The sequence below is a fragment of the Procambarus clarkii genome, chromosome 22, assembly GCF_040958095.1.
Source record: "Procambarus clarkii isolate CNS0578487 chromosome 22, FALCON_Pclarkii_2.0, whole genome shotgun sequence".
In the NCBI taxonomy this organism is placed as follows: Eukaryota; Metazoa; Arthropoda; class Malacostraca; order Decapoda; family Cambaridae; genus Procambarus; species Procambarus clarkii.
The window spans coordinates 38,502,145-38,517,570 of NC_091171.1; the positions used below are offsets into that span (position 1 = coordinate 38,502,145).

Consider the following 15,426-nt stretch of genomic DNA (forward strand, 5'->3'; position numbering starts at 1 on the left):
CCTTGTCATGTCTCTTTGGAGGAATACATTTTTTAATTTTCCCACGTTTTTCAGGGAGCTCTTCCTTGATAGGATCTTCTCCTTTGTGTTCTCGTTTGCAAACACTATCTTTATCAATCGGTCTCGGTCTTTGTTGTACCGGCCTAGCCTGAAAACCTTCTCAATGCTATGCTCAGCCCCTTCCATGTCTAGTGCCTTTAGTACTTCATTCACTGCTGCTTTGTCCTTGTCACTCCACTCTGTCCTATTAGATCCTTCCTGTTCCTTAATACCCACAGCAACCACTGATCTGTTCCTTTCCAGCAGTTGGCTAGTGGAGCGTGCCGCCTCCTGCGAGGTGGCTGCTTTCATGGCCACCTCCATCACTGCAGTCATTACTTCAGAGTTATTTTTTTTTAGTATTTCCGCAAATGTTGCTTTTATTGTGGCATTCTCATCCAGAAAACTATTACCACCTTCTCCCTGGGTGGTTTTCTGATTCTCAGCCTCGATACCATTTTCTTTGAGGGCTCTAATCTCCTCCTTTGCTGCTGTCAGCTCTCTTTTCAGGTTGCTTATTTCGTTCTTCATTTCCTGCATCATTTCTTGCATCTCACTCTTGATGTCCTCCAGAAACTGGGCGAACATTTCCTTCATCTCGTCACCTTGGCTCTTTCCTGTTCCCCTGGGACCTCTGGCTGCCATGCCTGACCCTGTTGGGATGGGGGAGGGAGAGAGAGAGAGAGAGGAAGAGAGAAAGAGAGAGAGAGAAAGGGAGTGATAAAGGGAGAGATAAATGGGTGGGTGGGGGGGGATCCGACCCTTCCACTGAAGTGAGAAGAAAGTAGAAGGGGAGGGGGGGGAGGAGATGGAGAGAGAGGCGGGAGGGAGAGAGAGGAGAGGGAGAGAGTGGGTGAGGGAGAGAGTGGGTGAGGGAGAGAGCGGGTGAGGGAGAGAGGGGGGGGGGGAGGTGTGTGTGTGTGTGTGTGGGTAGAGAGGGAGGGGGGAAGGAAAGAGAGGGAGGGAGAGGGGGAGGGAGGGGGAAGGAAAGAGAGGGAGGGGGAAGGAAAGAGAGGGAGGGAGAGGGGGAGGGAGGGAGAGAGAGAGAGAGAGAGAGAGAGAGAGAGAGAGAGAGAGAGAGAGAGAGAGAGAGAGAGAGAGAGAGAGAGAGAGAGAGAGAGAGAGCAGGAGGAGAGAGAGAGCAGGAGAGAGAGAGCAGGAGAGAGATAGTGGGAGAGGGAGAGAGGGAGTGGGAGAGAGGGAGAGTGGGGAGGGGAAGAGTTTGTGTATGGTGTGTGTGTGAGTGTGTGTGTGTGTGTGTGTGTGTGTGTGTGTGTGTGTGTGTGTGTGTGTGTGTGTGTGTGTGTGTATGTGTGTGTGTGTGTGTGTGCCGTTGTGTTTGTGTAATTCTATGTTAACACCAATTATGAAATATTATCTCTATTTTTACTCCCACACTCTTGGCCTATTGCAATACATATTTAGCTTTGATACATACATGAATACTTTTCATTCACCTGGGCACTTGGAGACTCGAACCGCCTACCCCACGAGCGTGAGTCTCAATATCTGTCCACGGTACAGACCATCACAGGTTTCACCGAGAACAGGAACCGCTTTAGAAATGAAAATCTTACGAAGATATAAATATTCTTTGACCCTTTGCCTTTGAAGGGCTTTGACACTTTGAAGGGCTTAAGCTAGCTCTTCCTGTCATTTATTTCCACTGTAGTGTGGTTGGCAATTTATACATGAATACATTTGGTTTATATAAATTAATGTGTAATTTTTTAAATCAAAATTATATATATGGCTCCTTCACGTTTTTCAGACGCGGACAGACCATCACAAGTTCCCAGGAGAATAGGAAACGATTTAGAAATATAAATCAAACGAAGAGATAAGGATTCTTTGAACCTTTGCCTCCCTTAAGCTAGCTCTTCCTGTCAGCCTTTGCTACCGATTGTCTCCTACCAGACGCTTAGTATTCGACATGTACTAATGGATTTCAGCCACTAGAACAGACTGGCTCTCCAGCCATCAAGGGAGGGATAGTAATGGACCTCCTCGAGTTCATTTCCAGGAAGATGCCGCCGGTGTTGATTCCCCTCAGGAGGTCTGGTTGAGTTCCAGCTGGTTTCCTAGCTCCAGTGTTTACGTTTTGGTAAGCGAGATCAGGTGCGGCAACGGAAGCGGGACATCACCAGAGCACCTGCCGTTACCGTCATTAGTGTCGTAGTGCAGTGCTCTTCACTGGCAGCACCAGCGTCACCACCACTGGTAGCACCACCGTTACCACCACTGGCAGCACCAGCGTCACCACCACTGGCAGCACCAGCGTCACCACCACTGGCAGCACCAGCGTCACCACCACTGGCAGCACCAGCGTCACCACCACTGGCAGCACCAGCGTCACCACCACTAGCATTACCATCATTACCACCACCGAAAGACCAGTGTCACCACCGCCGAAAGACCAGTGTCACCACCACTGGCAGCACCAGTGTCACCACCACTGGCAGCACCAGTGTCACCACCACTGGCAGCACCAACGTCACCACAACTGGCAACATCGGCCTCAATGCCAGGTATGGTGGGGCTAACACAGTCCCCCACCCCGGTCAGCCCGTGATAATTCCATACGTTCTGCCACCAGCCTCACCAAAGCTAACATTATTCCCAAAGAAGCCATTCCCAGTTCAACCAGTGCCACCACCAGCTCTAGTGTCAACACAACAATCATCAGCATCAGTGTTCTCAGCAACCCTAGTGCTAATAGGACCACCATCAGGCCAGTCTGGAACTGCATCGGTGCTACCAACAGCTGAAATTGTTAACCCACCACCAACACAGCCACCGCCACTACCACTACCACCACTATCGACACCACCGCCACCGCCATCGAAACAAGCAAAGCACTAATAACTACCTTTCTATTAAAAAAATCTGACCAATAGATCTAGCAATTCTTAAAGGATGACAACGACATTTTAAAATAATATCTTTATTAGATTATTTCTGTGTCCTTTCCGCAAACTCATAAAATAGTAAATAACAAATTTAAGAATACAAATTCCCACCGATTAATTTAATTTTGAAACGAATAATATAAAAACTGGATGAATCTGATGATCTCTTGTCATCTCTGAACTACTGTAACTAAAACTTTCTATGAGAAAGCCAAGATATCTTTCCTGATAATATTAATCTTGTTTGTTGGGATGCGCTCTCATTGTTGACAAAAAACACAGATCTCACACGCACTCAAAGACGCCTTAGATATGCGTTATGATAAAAAGAGCCTGAAATAAGCTAGCGAAAACTTCTGGTGAAACACCAAATAAGGTCCGAAACAGCGAGCCAGAGAATATAAAAGACAGACGGATATTTTTATATACCAAAAAATTAAACACTCGAGTTATGAAGACAATAATAATAATGGAAACTGTTGATTCAAATCGCTAACTCTTTCCATTTGTGACTGGGCTGAGCTTTGATTCGAAGAGGAGGGTAAATATATGTACTAAGGTCAGCGTAGTCAGAGACTGTGTCAGAGGCCTCTGGCTGAGAGAGCGAATGTGTCATAATCATCCAAGTATCAGTTCTCGCGTCATTCAAGAGAAACTTTTGTCGTCAATCTATTTCCGAATGATCCCACCTATCCAAAGAGACAGTCCGGAGGCGAGGAAGTCGTTGTACCCTCACTTTCTTCACGTCAAGAACATACATTAGCCAACATAATGATATAGTTGACGATCACCAGTGAAACTTAATCTCTCCTTCACTACCAAGCTTCTCAAAGAAATAAGCATCTTAAAATAGCTGCAACAACCAGAGAGAGAGAGAGAGAAAACACTCCAATGATGACAAGTATTGTGAAATAGATCCACAAGGAAGAGACACATCCTAGCTGGGTATTCCAGGTGAAGAAATCAAAAGGGAAGGTATGACACTCTAGGGATTTATCGAAACGTAAATGTGAATTTTCATGATATATCATCCAAATAACAGATTGAGGAATAGCAATGTAGTTAGACACAAACTGCCCCAAAATATACTTCAGCAAGAACAAAAGGGCAGGTCAATAATGAATGAATAATAAGTTTAATTGAAAACCAAAGCCAATTTAAAGGATTGAACCACGTGGTCATTGCTCAAAATTTTCAACTATCCTGAAGCAATGAAAGCAAGTAAAAAAAGACAAACGTTTGGTTCCAACTATAAAAGACAGACGTTTGAAGAAGTGTAAGAAGGACATTCCATCTAACCGATTAATCAGGAGATAAATGCAGATAAGTATATCGCTAATACACGAGAGCTTTCCGGAGAGAACACTAAACAAGGCACCCAACCATATGATGTCTGCGGGAAGCGGCGAGCTGCTTCAGCGTCTGGATGAGTTGGAAGCCTACATCTCGAAGGATGAGTTGGCGTCCATCTTGCCCAATCTGACGCGCGATCAAGCCTTCTACCTTCTGCACCTTCTTCCGGGTCTCAGCAACGACTCCAGGAACGTGGACGAACTCAATACTGCCGATCACGCTCTCTGTGACGTGGGCTTCAGAGACGGCTATAAGGTTGGTGAATTGAATCACTACGTCAAGTTACCTTCCCTGTTCCTCCGGCTACTTTTGTTAGCTAATTGTTTTTCTCCATATAACTAACGTCTCTCTCTGCCTTTCTCTCTCCATCTTCGTCTCCCTCTGCCTTTCTCTCTCCCTCTCCCTTCCTTCCCTCCCTTCTTTTTTTAAACTAAGGCTAGGGTTCATAAGGGCTATCAAATGACGTACCTTGTGAAACTGCAAGCAAAAGTTGTTATCCTACCTCAGCTCAACTGATGCCTGCTTTTATAGGATCATTTATTTCATGATAATGTACTTTGAAACTATCACAGAGGGAACTATCATAAAGGTATTATCATACAAGGAACCTGGTGAAAATGCAAGCAAGAGCTGTATTCCTACCTCTTCTCGGTTCAATCCTAATCCTAGAGACCCATTTATTTCATGAGCTTATTATATGCACTAATAGAAATAAACTTTATTCATGTACAAAATTTGGTAGTAATCATATAAGGAACAGGAAAAGCCCGTAGCCCCTTTTCTCTCTCTCTCTCTCTCTCTCTCTCTCTCTCTCTCTCTCTCTCTCTCTCTCTCTCTCTCTCTCTCTCTCTCTCTCTCTCTCTCTCTCTCTCTCTCTCTCTCTCTCTCTCTTTACCGTTTTGCCTGTTTATGTCTCATCTTCCCCATACTTCTTTCCTCTTCTTATTCTCTCCTTCCTTTCATTCTCCCATCCCTCTGCTTCAGCCCAAAAAGTGCAGTTATAAGTTGTTGCGCTCTGTAAACCTTCCCTCCACTCAACCTCTTGTAGGTCGAGGAAGAAAATTTGAGCGCATCATATTTCACACGTAATCTGTTGCGGTCTAGATTGAGGAAGTGGAGCAGCTGGCGTTCAGGAGTGGAAACATGCGGTACTGGGAGGGAGGGAGTGGGGTATGGGGGGAGAGAGAGAGAGGGAGAGAGAGAGAGAGAGAGAGAGAGAGAGAGAGAGAGAGAGAGAGAGAGAGAGAGAGAGAGAGAGAGAGAGAGAGAGAGAGAGAGAGAGAGAGCCAGAGAGAAATGGCAGGTGCATGAAGAAGACAGAAAACAGACAGACAGACAGACAGACAGACAGACAGACAGACAGACAGACAGACAGACAGACAGACAGACGGACAGACAGACAGACAGACAGACAGACAGACAGACAGACAGACAGACAGACAGACAGACGGACAGACAGACAGACAGACAGACAGACAGACAGACAGACAGACAGACAGACAGACGGACAGACAGACAGAGAGTATTCATAAAAGGAAACATTGACACAGACAAAAATTTTGGGAAAATTGTCTTTTTATTTCCGTGTCGTTTACCTATATTTTGCTTCATTATTTGGGTTGGTAGTCTCTCTTTCCCCCTCTCCTCTTCTCTCTCTCTCTCTCTCTCTCTCTCTCTCTCTCTCTGAGTGCTTGCGTATATGTGTACAAGATAAGTTTATGTATTTGATCAAAACACTACATATGTTTCGCAGACTAGAACTTATCTGACCGTGTAAGCTCAATCTTGGTGCAACTGGAAGCGTGTTATCATAATTAGCGTTATTAACCCCTAAACGGAGCAGCTAAATAAGTAGTCCTTCCTGGTGCGCAAAACAAAAATTGTTTCGTGCACATATATTAAATGTGAAAATTCAGTTTTCCCATTTTTCCCGGGAAAATATCGCATATGGCGATTGTAGGAGTATAAGGGTTAAGACATCAGTAATATTGTTTGACAAAATGAACAATTCCATATGGGCCGTGATACGAGTTCGAACTTACACCCGGAATGATCCCAGATGCTGCCTTAGTCGACTGCGCCACGACATGGTAAAAGAATTGCAACCGGGAGTTCTATGCATTTGAATTGCAACCGTCTCAGATCATTCCGGGCGTAAGTTCGAACCCTCATCACGGCCCTTGTGGATTTGTTGATTTGATGTATCACGCTATTGTGATTTCTGTATGTATTTTATATTTAATAATGAGTGGTTAAAAGACAAACTATCCAACCAACGATGTTGAGTGAAGTTATAATCTCTTATGGCAAAGCCACCTCCCAAGTTTACTCAGGCTATATTGAGGTTTATATTTACCTTGAGGTTACCTTGGGCAGATGATGAGTCACAATAACGTGGTTGAAAAATGTTGACCAAACCACACACTCTAGAAATTGAAGAGACGACAACGTTTTGGTCAGTCCTGGACCATTATCAAGTCGATTGTGAAGCTATCTCTTACCTTGAGGCTATCTTGAGCTTACCTTGAGATGATTTTGGGGCTTAGCGTCCCCACGGCCCGATCCTTGACCAGGCCTCCTCGTTGCTGGACTGTCAACCAGGCTATTGGAGGTGTCTGCTCGCAGCCAGACTTATGAGCCACAGCCTGGTTGATCAGGTATCCTTTGGAGGTGCTTATCAAGTTCTCTCTCGAACACTGTGAGGGGTCGGCCAGTTATGCCCCTTATGTGTACTGGAAGCGTGTTGAACAGTTTGCTTTTAATCCACATCAATGAACAAATCCACATTATTTATTATAATGCAGCTTTATTCCACATTATTATTATAATGTGGAGCGATTTGTCCCAATTCTGTCAACCCTTATAGTCCTGCTGCTAACTCATATAACAAATTAAATAATGAGTTTTCTTAACAATGCACACAACTCTGTCGTACCTTCTCGCATTTGGTATTCTTGAAACCTGTTCACTAAGCTTAGGAAATAAGAATCAAGTATACACATATTGATCGAAAGGAATGTCTGTCTCTCTTTATATAAAATGGAAGGTAAATGAAGGGACCTTCGACAAGCCGGCGGCTTCCTGTCCTCGTCGATGCCACTAGTGTTAGTGGCCCTCAGGTAAATTCAGGTAAAATCCGAGATGAATTTTGAGATCATGGTAAACTTTCCGACTTGTGGAGCCCAAAATTGGATGCCAGTTGGGCAGCAGCCGCCGACTACGGCACAAGTTTGGTTGTTTATGAGCCACGCTCTACGTAAATATTTACAATCTGTCTTGGGCAATTTATGAGCTGCGTACTTATGAATTGTGGGAATGGAACTCTGTCACGAAAGGTTTGTTGAAACAATAAATTATTTCTCCTTTAAGATTGAGGGTTTTAGAGAGCAGGTGTGTATGTGTGTACATACTCAACTAGTCACCGAGTTGTACTCACCTAGTTTTGCTTACGGGGGTTGAGCTTTGGCTCTTTGGTCCCGCCTCTCAACCGTCAATCTACTGGTGAACATATTCCTGAGCTTCTCGAGCTCTATCATATATCTACATTTGAAACTGTGTATGGAGTCAGCCTCCACCACATCACTTCCTAGTACATTATATTTACTAACTACTCTAACACTGAAAAGTTCTTTCTAATGTCTATGTGGCTCATTTGGGTGCTCAGCTTCCACCTATGTCCCTTATGCGTGTATCACCCGTGTTAAATAATCCATCTTTATCTACCCTGTCAATTTCACTGAGAATTTTGTATGTGGTGATCATGTCTTCCCGGGCTCTTCTGTCTTCCAGCGACGTGAGTTCACTCAGTTCACTCAGCCTTTCTTCATAGCTCATGCCTCTTAGTTCTGGGACTAGCCTAGTTACATACCTCTGAACTTTTTCCAGCTTCGTCTTGTGCTTGACAAGGTACAGACTCCATGCTGGGGCCGCATACTCCAGGATTGACCTTACATATGTGGTATACAAGGCTCTGAAGGATTCCTTACACAGGTTTCTGAAGGTAGTTCTGATGTTAGCCAGCCTCGCATAGGCCGCCGATGCTGTTCTTTTGATGTGGGCTTCAGGAGACAGGTTTAGAGTGATATCAACTCCTAGATCTTTCTCTCTGTCCGTTTCGTGAAGGACTTCATCTTCCATTCGGTATCCAGTATCTGGCCTCCTATTTCCAGGAGGAAATATTTCTCCTATTTATGGTAGGTTGTTCTATTTTTATGTCGATTGCTTAAAAAATTGAACAACCTACCATAAATACTCAAATTACAGATCTATTCACTCTACCCACCATGGCATTAAGAACAAGACCAGAACGTCAAGATGCCAACATAGAAGACACTGCTCGACAAACAGTGCCCATCACTCATGATTAATCTTTGTGTGAACCGTATTTAGCCTTCTGTTCCTTAGCTTCTTTTCTCCTCTATGCTTTACTCTTTACCCTTATGTTTACCCAATGTATTCCCATTGTTTACACATGACCCCATTGTTGGATCCATTAGTATTCACCTGACCTACTATTAATACTGACCCGCTAATTTGACCCACTAATATATATATATATATATATATATATATATATATATATATATATATATATATATATATATATATATATATATATATATATATTATATATATTATTATATATGACCGAAAAAGTAAGATTAATAATTCTAAAACGAATTTTCTCAATCTTTCGTACATTACGAAAGATTGAGAAACTATATTCTACCCACCTCAAGACTCCGCTCCAATATAGAAGCATCAAGAAATATGGACCAATAGGCTTTCTACAAACACTTCTATTCAATACCCATTGTTTCTGTTCTGTCTTGTGTTGATACTTTTAATACCCTATTAATATCCCCTCCTGTTCTGTCTTGTGTTAATGCCACATCACCCTTCCCACCTCACTCAAATGTAGATATAAAATCAGAGATACGTTCTAATCAGTTGTGTATTTGTGAAGTCTTTGAAAATGTAATAAGTTTTACGAAACGCGCCCGTGTCGCGTCAGACTAGAAATAAAAATGAATTTTGGAGAAGTGATTTTTGATTTACCTCCAACAGTGAAGCGTAATGTACGAAAGATTGAGAAAATTCGTGTTAGAATTATTAATCTTACTTTTTCGGTCATATTTAATAATATATGTCTACAGGAAAGACTGCTACCAAAATATACTAATATATATATATATATATATATATATTATTAAATATGACCGAAAAAGTAAGATTAATAATTCTAACACGAATTTTCTCAATCTTTCGTACATTACGCTTCACTGTTGGAGGTAAATCAAAAATCACTTCTCCAAAATTCATTTTTATTTCTAGTCTGACGCGACACGGGCGCGTTTCGTAAAACTTATTACATTTTCAAAGACTTCACAAATACACAACTGATTAGAACTTGCGTTTCCCTGATTTTATATCTACATTTGAGTGAGGTGGGAAGGGTGATGTGGCATTACATTTGAGTGAGGTGGGAAGGGTGATGTGGCATTAACACAAGACAGAACACTAGGGGATATTAATAGGGTATTAAAAGTATCAACACAAGACAGAACAGAAACAATGGGTATTGAATAGAAGTGTTTGTATTATTGGTCCATATTTCTTGATGCTTCTATATTGGAGCGGAGTCTTGAGGTGGGTAGAATATAGTTGTGCAATAATTGGCTGTTGATTGCTGGTGTTGACTTCTTGATGTGTAGTGCCTCGCAAACGTCAAGCCGCCTGCTATCGCTGTATCTATCGATGATTTCTGTGTTGTTTACTAGGATTTCTCTGGCGATGGTTTGGTTATGGGAAGAGATTATATGTTCCTTAATGGAGCCCTGTTGTTTATGCATCGTTAAACGCCTAGAAAGAGATGTTGTTGTCTTGCCTATATACTGGGTTTTTTGGAGCTTACAGTCCCCAAGTGGGCATTTGAAGGCATAGACGACGTTAGTCTCTTTTAAAGCGTTCTGTTTTGTGTCTGGAGAGTTTCTCATGAGTAGGCTGGCCGTTTTTCTGGTTTTATAGTAAATCGTCAGTTGTATCCTCTGATTTTTGTCTGTAGGGATAACGTTTCTATTAACAATATCTTTCAGGACCCTTTCCTCTGTTTTATGAGCTGTGGAAAAGAAGTTCCTGTAAAATAGTCTAATAGGGGGTATAGGTGTTGTGTTAGTTGTCTCTTCGGAGGTTGCATGGCTTTTCACTTTCCTTCTTATGATGTCTTCGATGAAACCATTGGAGAAGCCGTTATTGACTAGGACCTGCCTTACCCTACAGAGTTCTTCGTCGACTTGCTTCCATTCTGAGCTGTGGCTGAGAGCACGGTCGACGTATGCGTTAACAACACTCCTCTTGTACCTGTCAGGGCAATCGCTGTTGGCATTTAGGCACATTCCTATGTTTGTTTCCTTTGTGTAGACTGCAGTGTGGAAACCTCCGCCCTTTTCCATGACTGTTACATCTAGAAAAGGCAGCTTCCCATCCTTTTCCGTCTCGTAAGTGAAACGCAGCACGGAACTCTGCTCAAATGCCTCCTTCAGCTCCTGCAGATGTCTGACATCAGGTATCTGTGTAAAAATGTCGTCAACATACCTGCAGTATATGGCCGGTTTCAAGTTCATGTCGACTAAGACTTTTTGCTCGATGGTACCCTCGATGGCATGTCAAGAAATATTCTAGTCTGACGCGCCCGTGTCGCGTCAGACTAGAAATAAAAATGAATTTTGGAGAATTGATTTTTGATTTACCTCCAACAGTGAAGCGTAATGTACGAAAGATTGAGAAAATTCGTGTTAGAATTATTAATCTTACTTTTTCGGTCATATTTAATAATATATATATATATATATATATATATATATATATATGTGTGTATATCACGAAAATAAACACGTGATTAAGAATGTGACAATGTCAGACCACGGAGGAAAAATGAAACAGGAAATTTCCTTAAGTACTTTCGTATATTAAATACATCTTCAGAAGGTCGACCTTCTGAAGATGTATTTAATATACGAAAGTACTTAAGGAAATTTCCTGTTTCATTTTTCCTCCGTGGTCTGACATTGTCATATATATATATATATATATATATATATATATATATATATATATATATATATATATATATATATATATATATATATATATATATATATATATATATATATATATATATATATATATATATATATATATAAAGGCCTGAATGTTCCCCAAGCATATTTGCAACTGAAAACTCCACACCCCAGAAGTGACTCGAACTCATACTGCCAGGAGCACTGTGCAACTGGTGTACAAGAGACCTTAACCACTCGACCATCAGTGACCATACAAAAGATGATGGTAGCTGAGGCTATTTGCTCATCATCCCGACCGCACTTTGATAGTAATCTTGGGTATAGTTATTTTATCAAATCACCTCACTTTGTTGGGCCACGTGAACAACACAAATGCGAATAAGCCTGAATGGTCCCCAGGCATATATGCAACTGAAAACTCCACACCCCAGAAGTGACTCGAACCCATACTGCCAGGAGCACTATGCAACTACGTACAGGAGACCTTAACCACTCGACCATCAGTGACAGTACAAAGGATAATTTTAGCCAAGGCTATTTGCCCATCATCCCGACAGCACTTTGATGGTAATGTTAGTCATAGATATTTTATCAAATAACCTCACTTTGTGGGGCCACGTGAGCAGCACAAATGCGATCGTTGATAGAGTGATATTCTTGAGAAAAGCATTTACAGCATGAAACCATTGAAGGTTGAGAGCCTAGTTCTACTGGTGGCCACTACTGGTAATCCACGGAGTTGGGCCAGGTACGGAACTTTGAGGATGTTGGCCTTGTACATAACAGTAAGATCACCAACCCCACGACGGTGTTGCAGGCTCTGCTGTTCAGACCGTTCCCATCAGACTTGGTCAAGACGTGAGATGAGCCTTTTTGCCCGTCTCTCCACTTTGTCCAACAGTCTGATGAATGATGTGGGGACAGGGGATCCAGGAAAGGGGTGCATACTCTAGATGGGAGCGAACTTGTGCTCCATATAAGGTTTTGGAGCCCATGCTGTCAAGAAGGTATGAGATACGTCGTAGAGCTGAAAGTTTCGTGGCTGCCTTTCGGGGTAGGTTAAGCACGTGGCTCTTCATTGTCACTGAAAAGTCGAACTTCATTCCCATGATGTCAATTTCATCTGTGAACTGCAGGGTTTTGCCGATCATTTGCAAGCCTGCCCGATTTACCATGTGCAGTCTAGTTATTATCATCGCTTGTGTCTTCTCAGCCACAAATGTGACCTGCCATCTCCTACCCAGGTAGAAATCTCTGTAAGTTGGTGATTGATGATTCTTACAGCAGTTGGCATTTTTTCCTTTCCATGTGAAGGTTAAAATGCAGTCATATTCTAACATACTCACCTTCAGTCATAGTCAGAAGTGCTCTCTCTCTCTCTCTCTCTCTCTCTCTCTCTCTCTCTCTCTCTCTCTCTCTCTCTCTCTCTCTCTCTCTCTCTCTCTCTCTCTCTCTCTCTCTCTCTCTCTCTCTCTCTCTCTCTCTCTCTCTCTCTCTCTCTCTCTCTCTCTCTCTCTCTCTCTCTCTCTCTCTCTCTCTCTCTCTCTCTCTCTCTCTCTCTCTCTCTCTCTCTCTCTCTCTCTCTCTCTCTCTCTCTCTCTCTCTCTCTCTCTCTCTCTCTCTCTCTCTCTCTCTCTCTCTCTCTCTCTCTCTCTCTCTCTCTCTCTCTCTCTCTCTCTCTCTCTCTCTCTCTCTCTCTCTCTCTCTCTCTCTCTCTCTCTCTCTCTCTCTCTCTCTCTCTCTCTCTCTCTCTCTCTCTCTCTCTCTCTCTCTCTCTCTCTCTCTCTCTCTCTCTCTCTCTCTCTCTCTCTCTCTCTCTCTCTCTCTCTCTCTCTCTCTCTCTCTCTCTCTCTCTCTCTCTCTCTCTCTCTCTCTCTCTCTCTCTCTCTCTCTCTCTCTCTCTCTCTCTCTCTCTCTCTCTCTCTCTCTCTCTCTCTCTCTCTCTCTCTCTCTCTCTCTCTCTCTCTCTCTCTCTCTCTCTCTCTCTCTCTCTCTCTCTCTCTCTTTTCAGGATGCATACAAGCACCCACCTTCTTATATCTTCCTCTCTCTGTCTGCATTCTATCTCGTCTCCACGTCTTTCCCCTCATCCGTCTCACCTATTCCCTTTCCACATTCCATCAGGAAGTACACGGCTACCTGGCGCTGATGATCTGTTTGGTGGGGGCCTTCACCAACATCCTCAACATGGTTATCCTCACCCGGCGGGAGATGATCAACTCCACCAACACCATCCTGACGGGGCTGGCGGTGGCCGACTTCCTGCTCCTGCTGGAGTACTCCTTCTATGCCGCCTCCTACATCAAAGGCCAGGACACCATGTTTGACAACTACGTTCACTCGGTCTTCATCCTCTTCCACGCCCACTTCACCCAGGTTCGTCCGGCAGATGTTTTCCTTTTCGTTACAGATGTTTTTGTGTTAGATGCAGCTACTAGGACCAAAGTTGCAAGTAGCACGAGCTATGGTGAGCCCGTAGTGGACTTGCGTTACAGATCGGTTTTAGCGCTTTCTCTCCACAATAACCTAATCAGGTTGATTTTCGTTCGTTTCTCAGTTTTTTAGTATAGGTCTTTACATAAATGCATTGAACATTATTTTCGTCTATTTTTCTTCGCTTTAGCTGTCTGCTCTAATGCTTACCCCCTTATTTTTGTTGTTGTTGTTTTTGTAATTACAAACAAGAAAATCAAACATCCTGAGATTTTTATCTTGATTGTTGTTGTTCCTCTTCCTGTTCTTGTTCTTCTTTCAACCGCGAGTCTCCATATAATTCCTCCATTTTCCTTCTTTCCCTTTCTGATCGCCTCAATATGTGTAGCATCGCTCTCTCTGATCCACCTCATCATTCTTTTCTTTGATCCACCTTATAATTTCTCTCTCTGATCCACCTTTGCATCCCCATCACTAATCCATATCAGCATCTCCCTCTCTGATCAACCTCAACATCCTCCTCTCTAATCCGATGTTGTATACCACCCCCCATTCTTTTGTATATATACATAAACATATACTTTCGTTTTATTTAAACTTTGTTACAAAAAAAGAAGTTACATATAGAGTACAAAGATGATCATCATTAGTTGTCGAGTTCCTCCAGCTCTTCAGATGGCGGGCTGGAACCCTGAATGCGGTGTGCACTTCCCCTCTGTATCGCCACACTGAGGCGCTGGAAAAGGAAGCTGGCAGCTCTAGGGTCTTTTGATGTTTTAATTAGCCTAGAACCCAGTTCCTACAAAAAACTGGCGGCACTCTTACCCCAGGCGCCGAGTGTCTCAGAAGCAATAGGGACAAAATTGTAGTGGTGACCCAGTTCTCAGTACTTACGGGATTTGGCTGACTCCCTGTGGGGTGCCAGCGCCACACGGTTGTGCAACACCGAAGTCAATGTAGGTGTTAGCCAGGGTTGTTATGCACATGTAGTCCCATACAAACTGCTTGCCTTCTTCCAGGTGTTCACTGTAATACCATCTGAGCGACCAATATGAGCATGAGAGTTACGGGGCGTTAGGTAACGGGACTCTCTTTCTGCTGGGCATCGAGCTGTGGTGAGGCTCCTCTTGATGATGTCGTTAAGTTCACTATGCCTCGAGTGCCTTCCCCCTGTGCTTTGGCAGAATAGGCTATGGTGGCCGTACCGAACCTCGCCGCAAATTACACCTATATTTGGTGTGGATACAGCAGAGGGCCACAGCAATTCGGAGGGTGTGTGGTGTGAGACGTGTGCTGTTGCCGATATTGGGATTGCTAACAGGAAATCCCGTGCATGTGGGGCTGCTACTGCTGTGAGGCGAGCAATGTCGCGTTGTGTTGTTGCAGCACCCAGGCACTCTGCTGCAACTTGGTGTACAATGGGGAATTCGTCCACACACACACACACACACACGAGGCCTATGGGGCCTCGTAGCCTGGTGGATAGCGCACAGGACTCGTAATTCTGTGGCACGGGTTCGATTCCCGCACGAGGCAGAAACAAATGGGCAAAGTTTCTTTCACCCTGAATACCCCTGTTACCTAGCAGTAAATAAGTACCTGGGAGTTAG

General features: G+C 43.4%; 1 protein-coding gene across 1 annotated transcript in view; it reads left to right on the forward strand.

Annotated features, from left to right (window-relative positions):
- The first annotated feature begins 1,814 nt into the window (after positions 1–1,814).
- LOC123748033 (G-protein coupled receptor dmsr-1) overlaps positions 1,815–15,426 on the forward strand; it is a 95,692-nt gene continuing 82,080 nt past the window's right edge. Inside the window, exons 1-2 of the mRNA XM_069328863.1 lie at positions 1,815–4,556; positions 13,508–13,759. Of these exons, the coding sequence (XP_069184964.1) occupies positions 4,266–4,556; positions 13,508–13,759 (543 nt within the window). The 5' untranslated portion in view covers positions 1,815–4,265. The remainder of the gene's footprint in view (positions 4,557–13,507; positions 13,760–15,426) is intronic.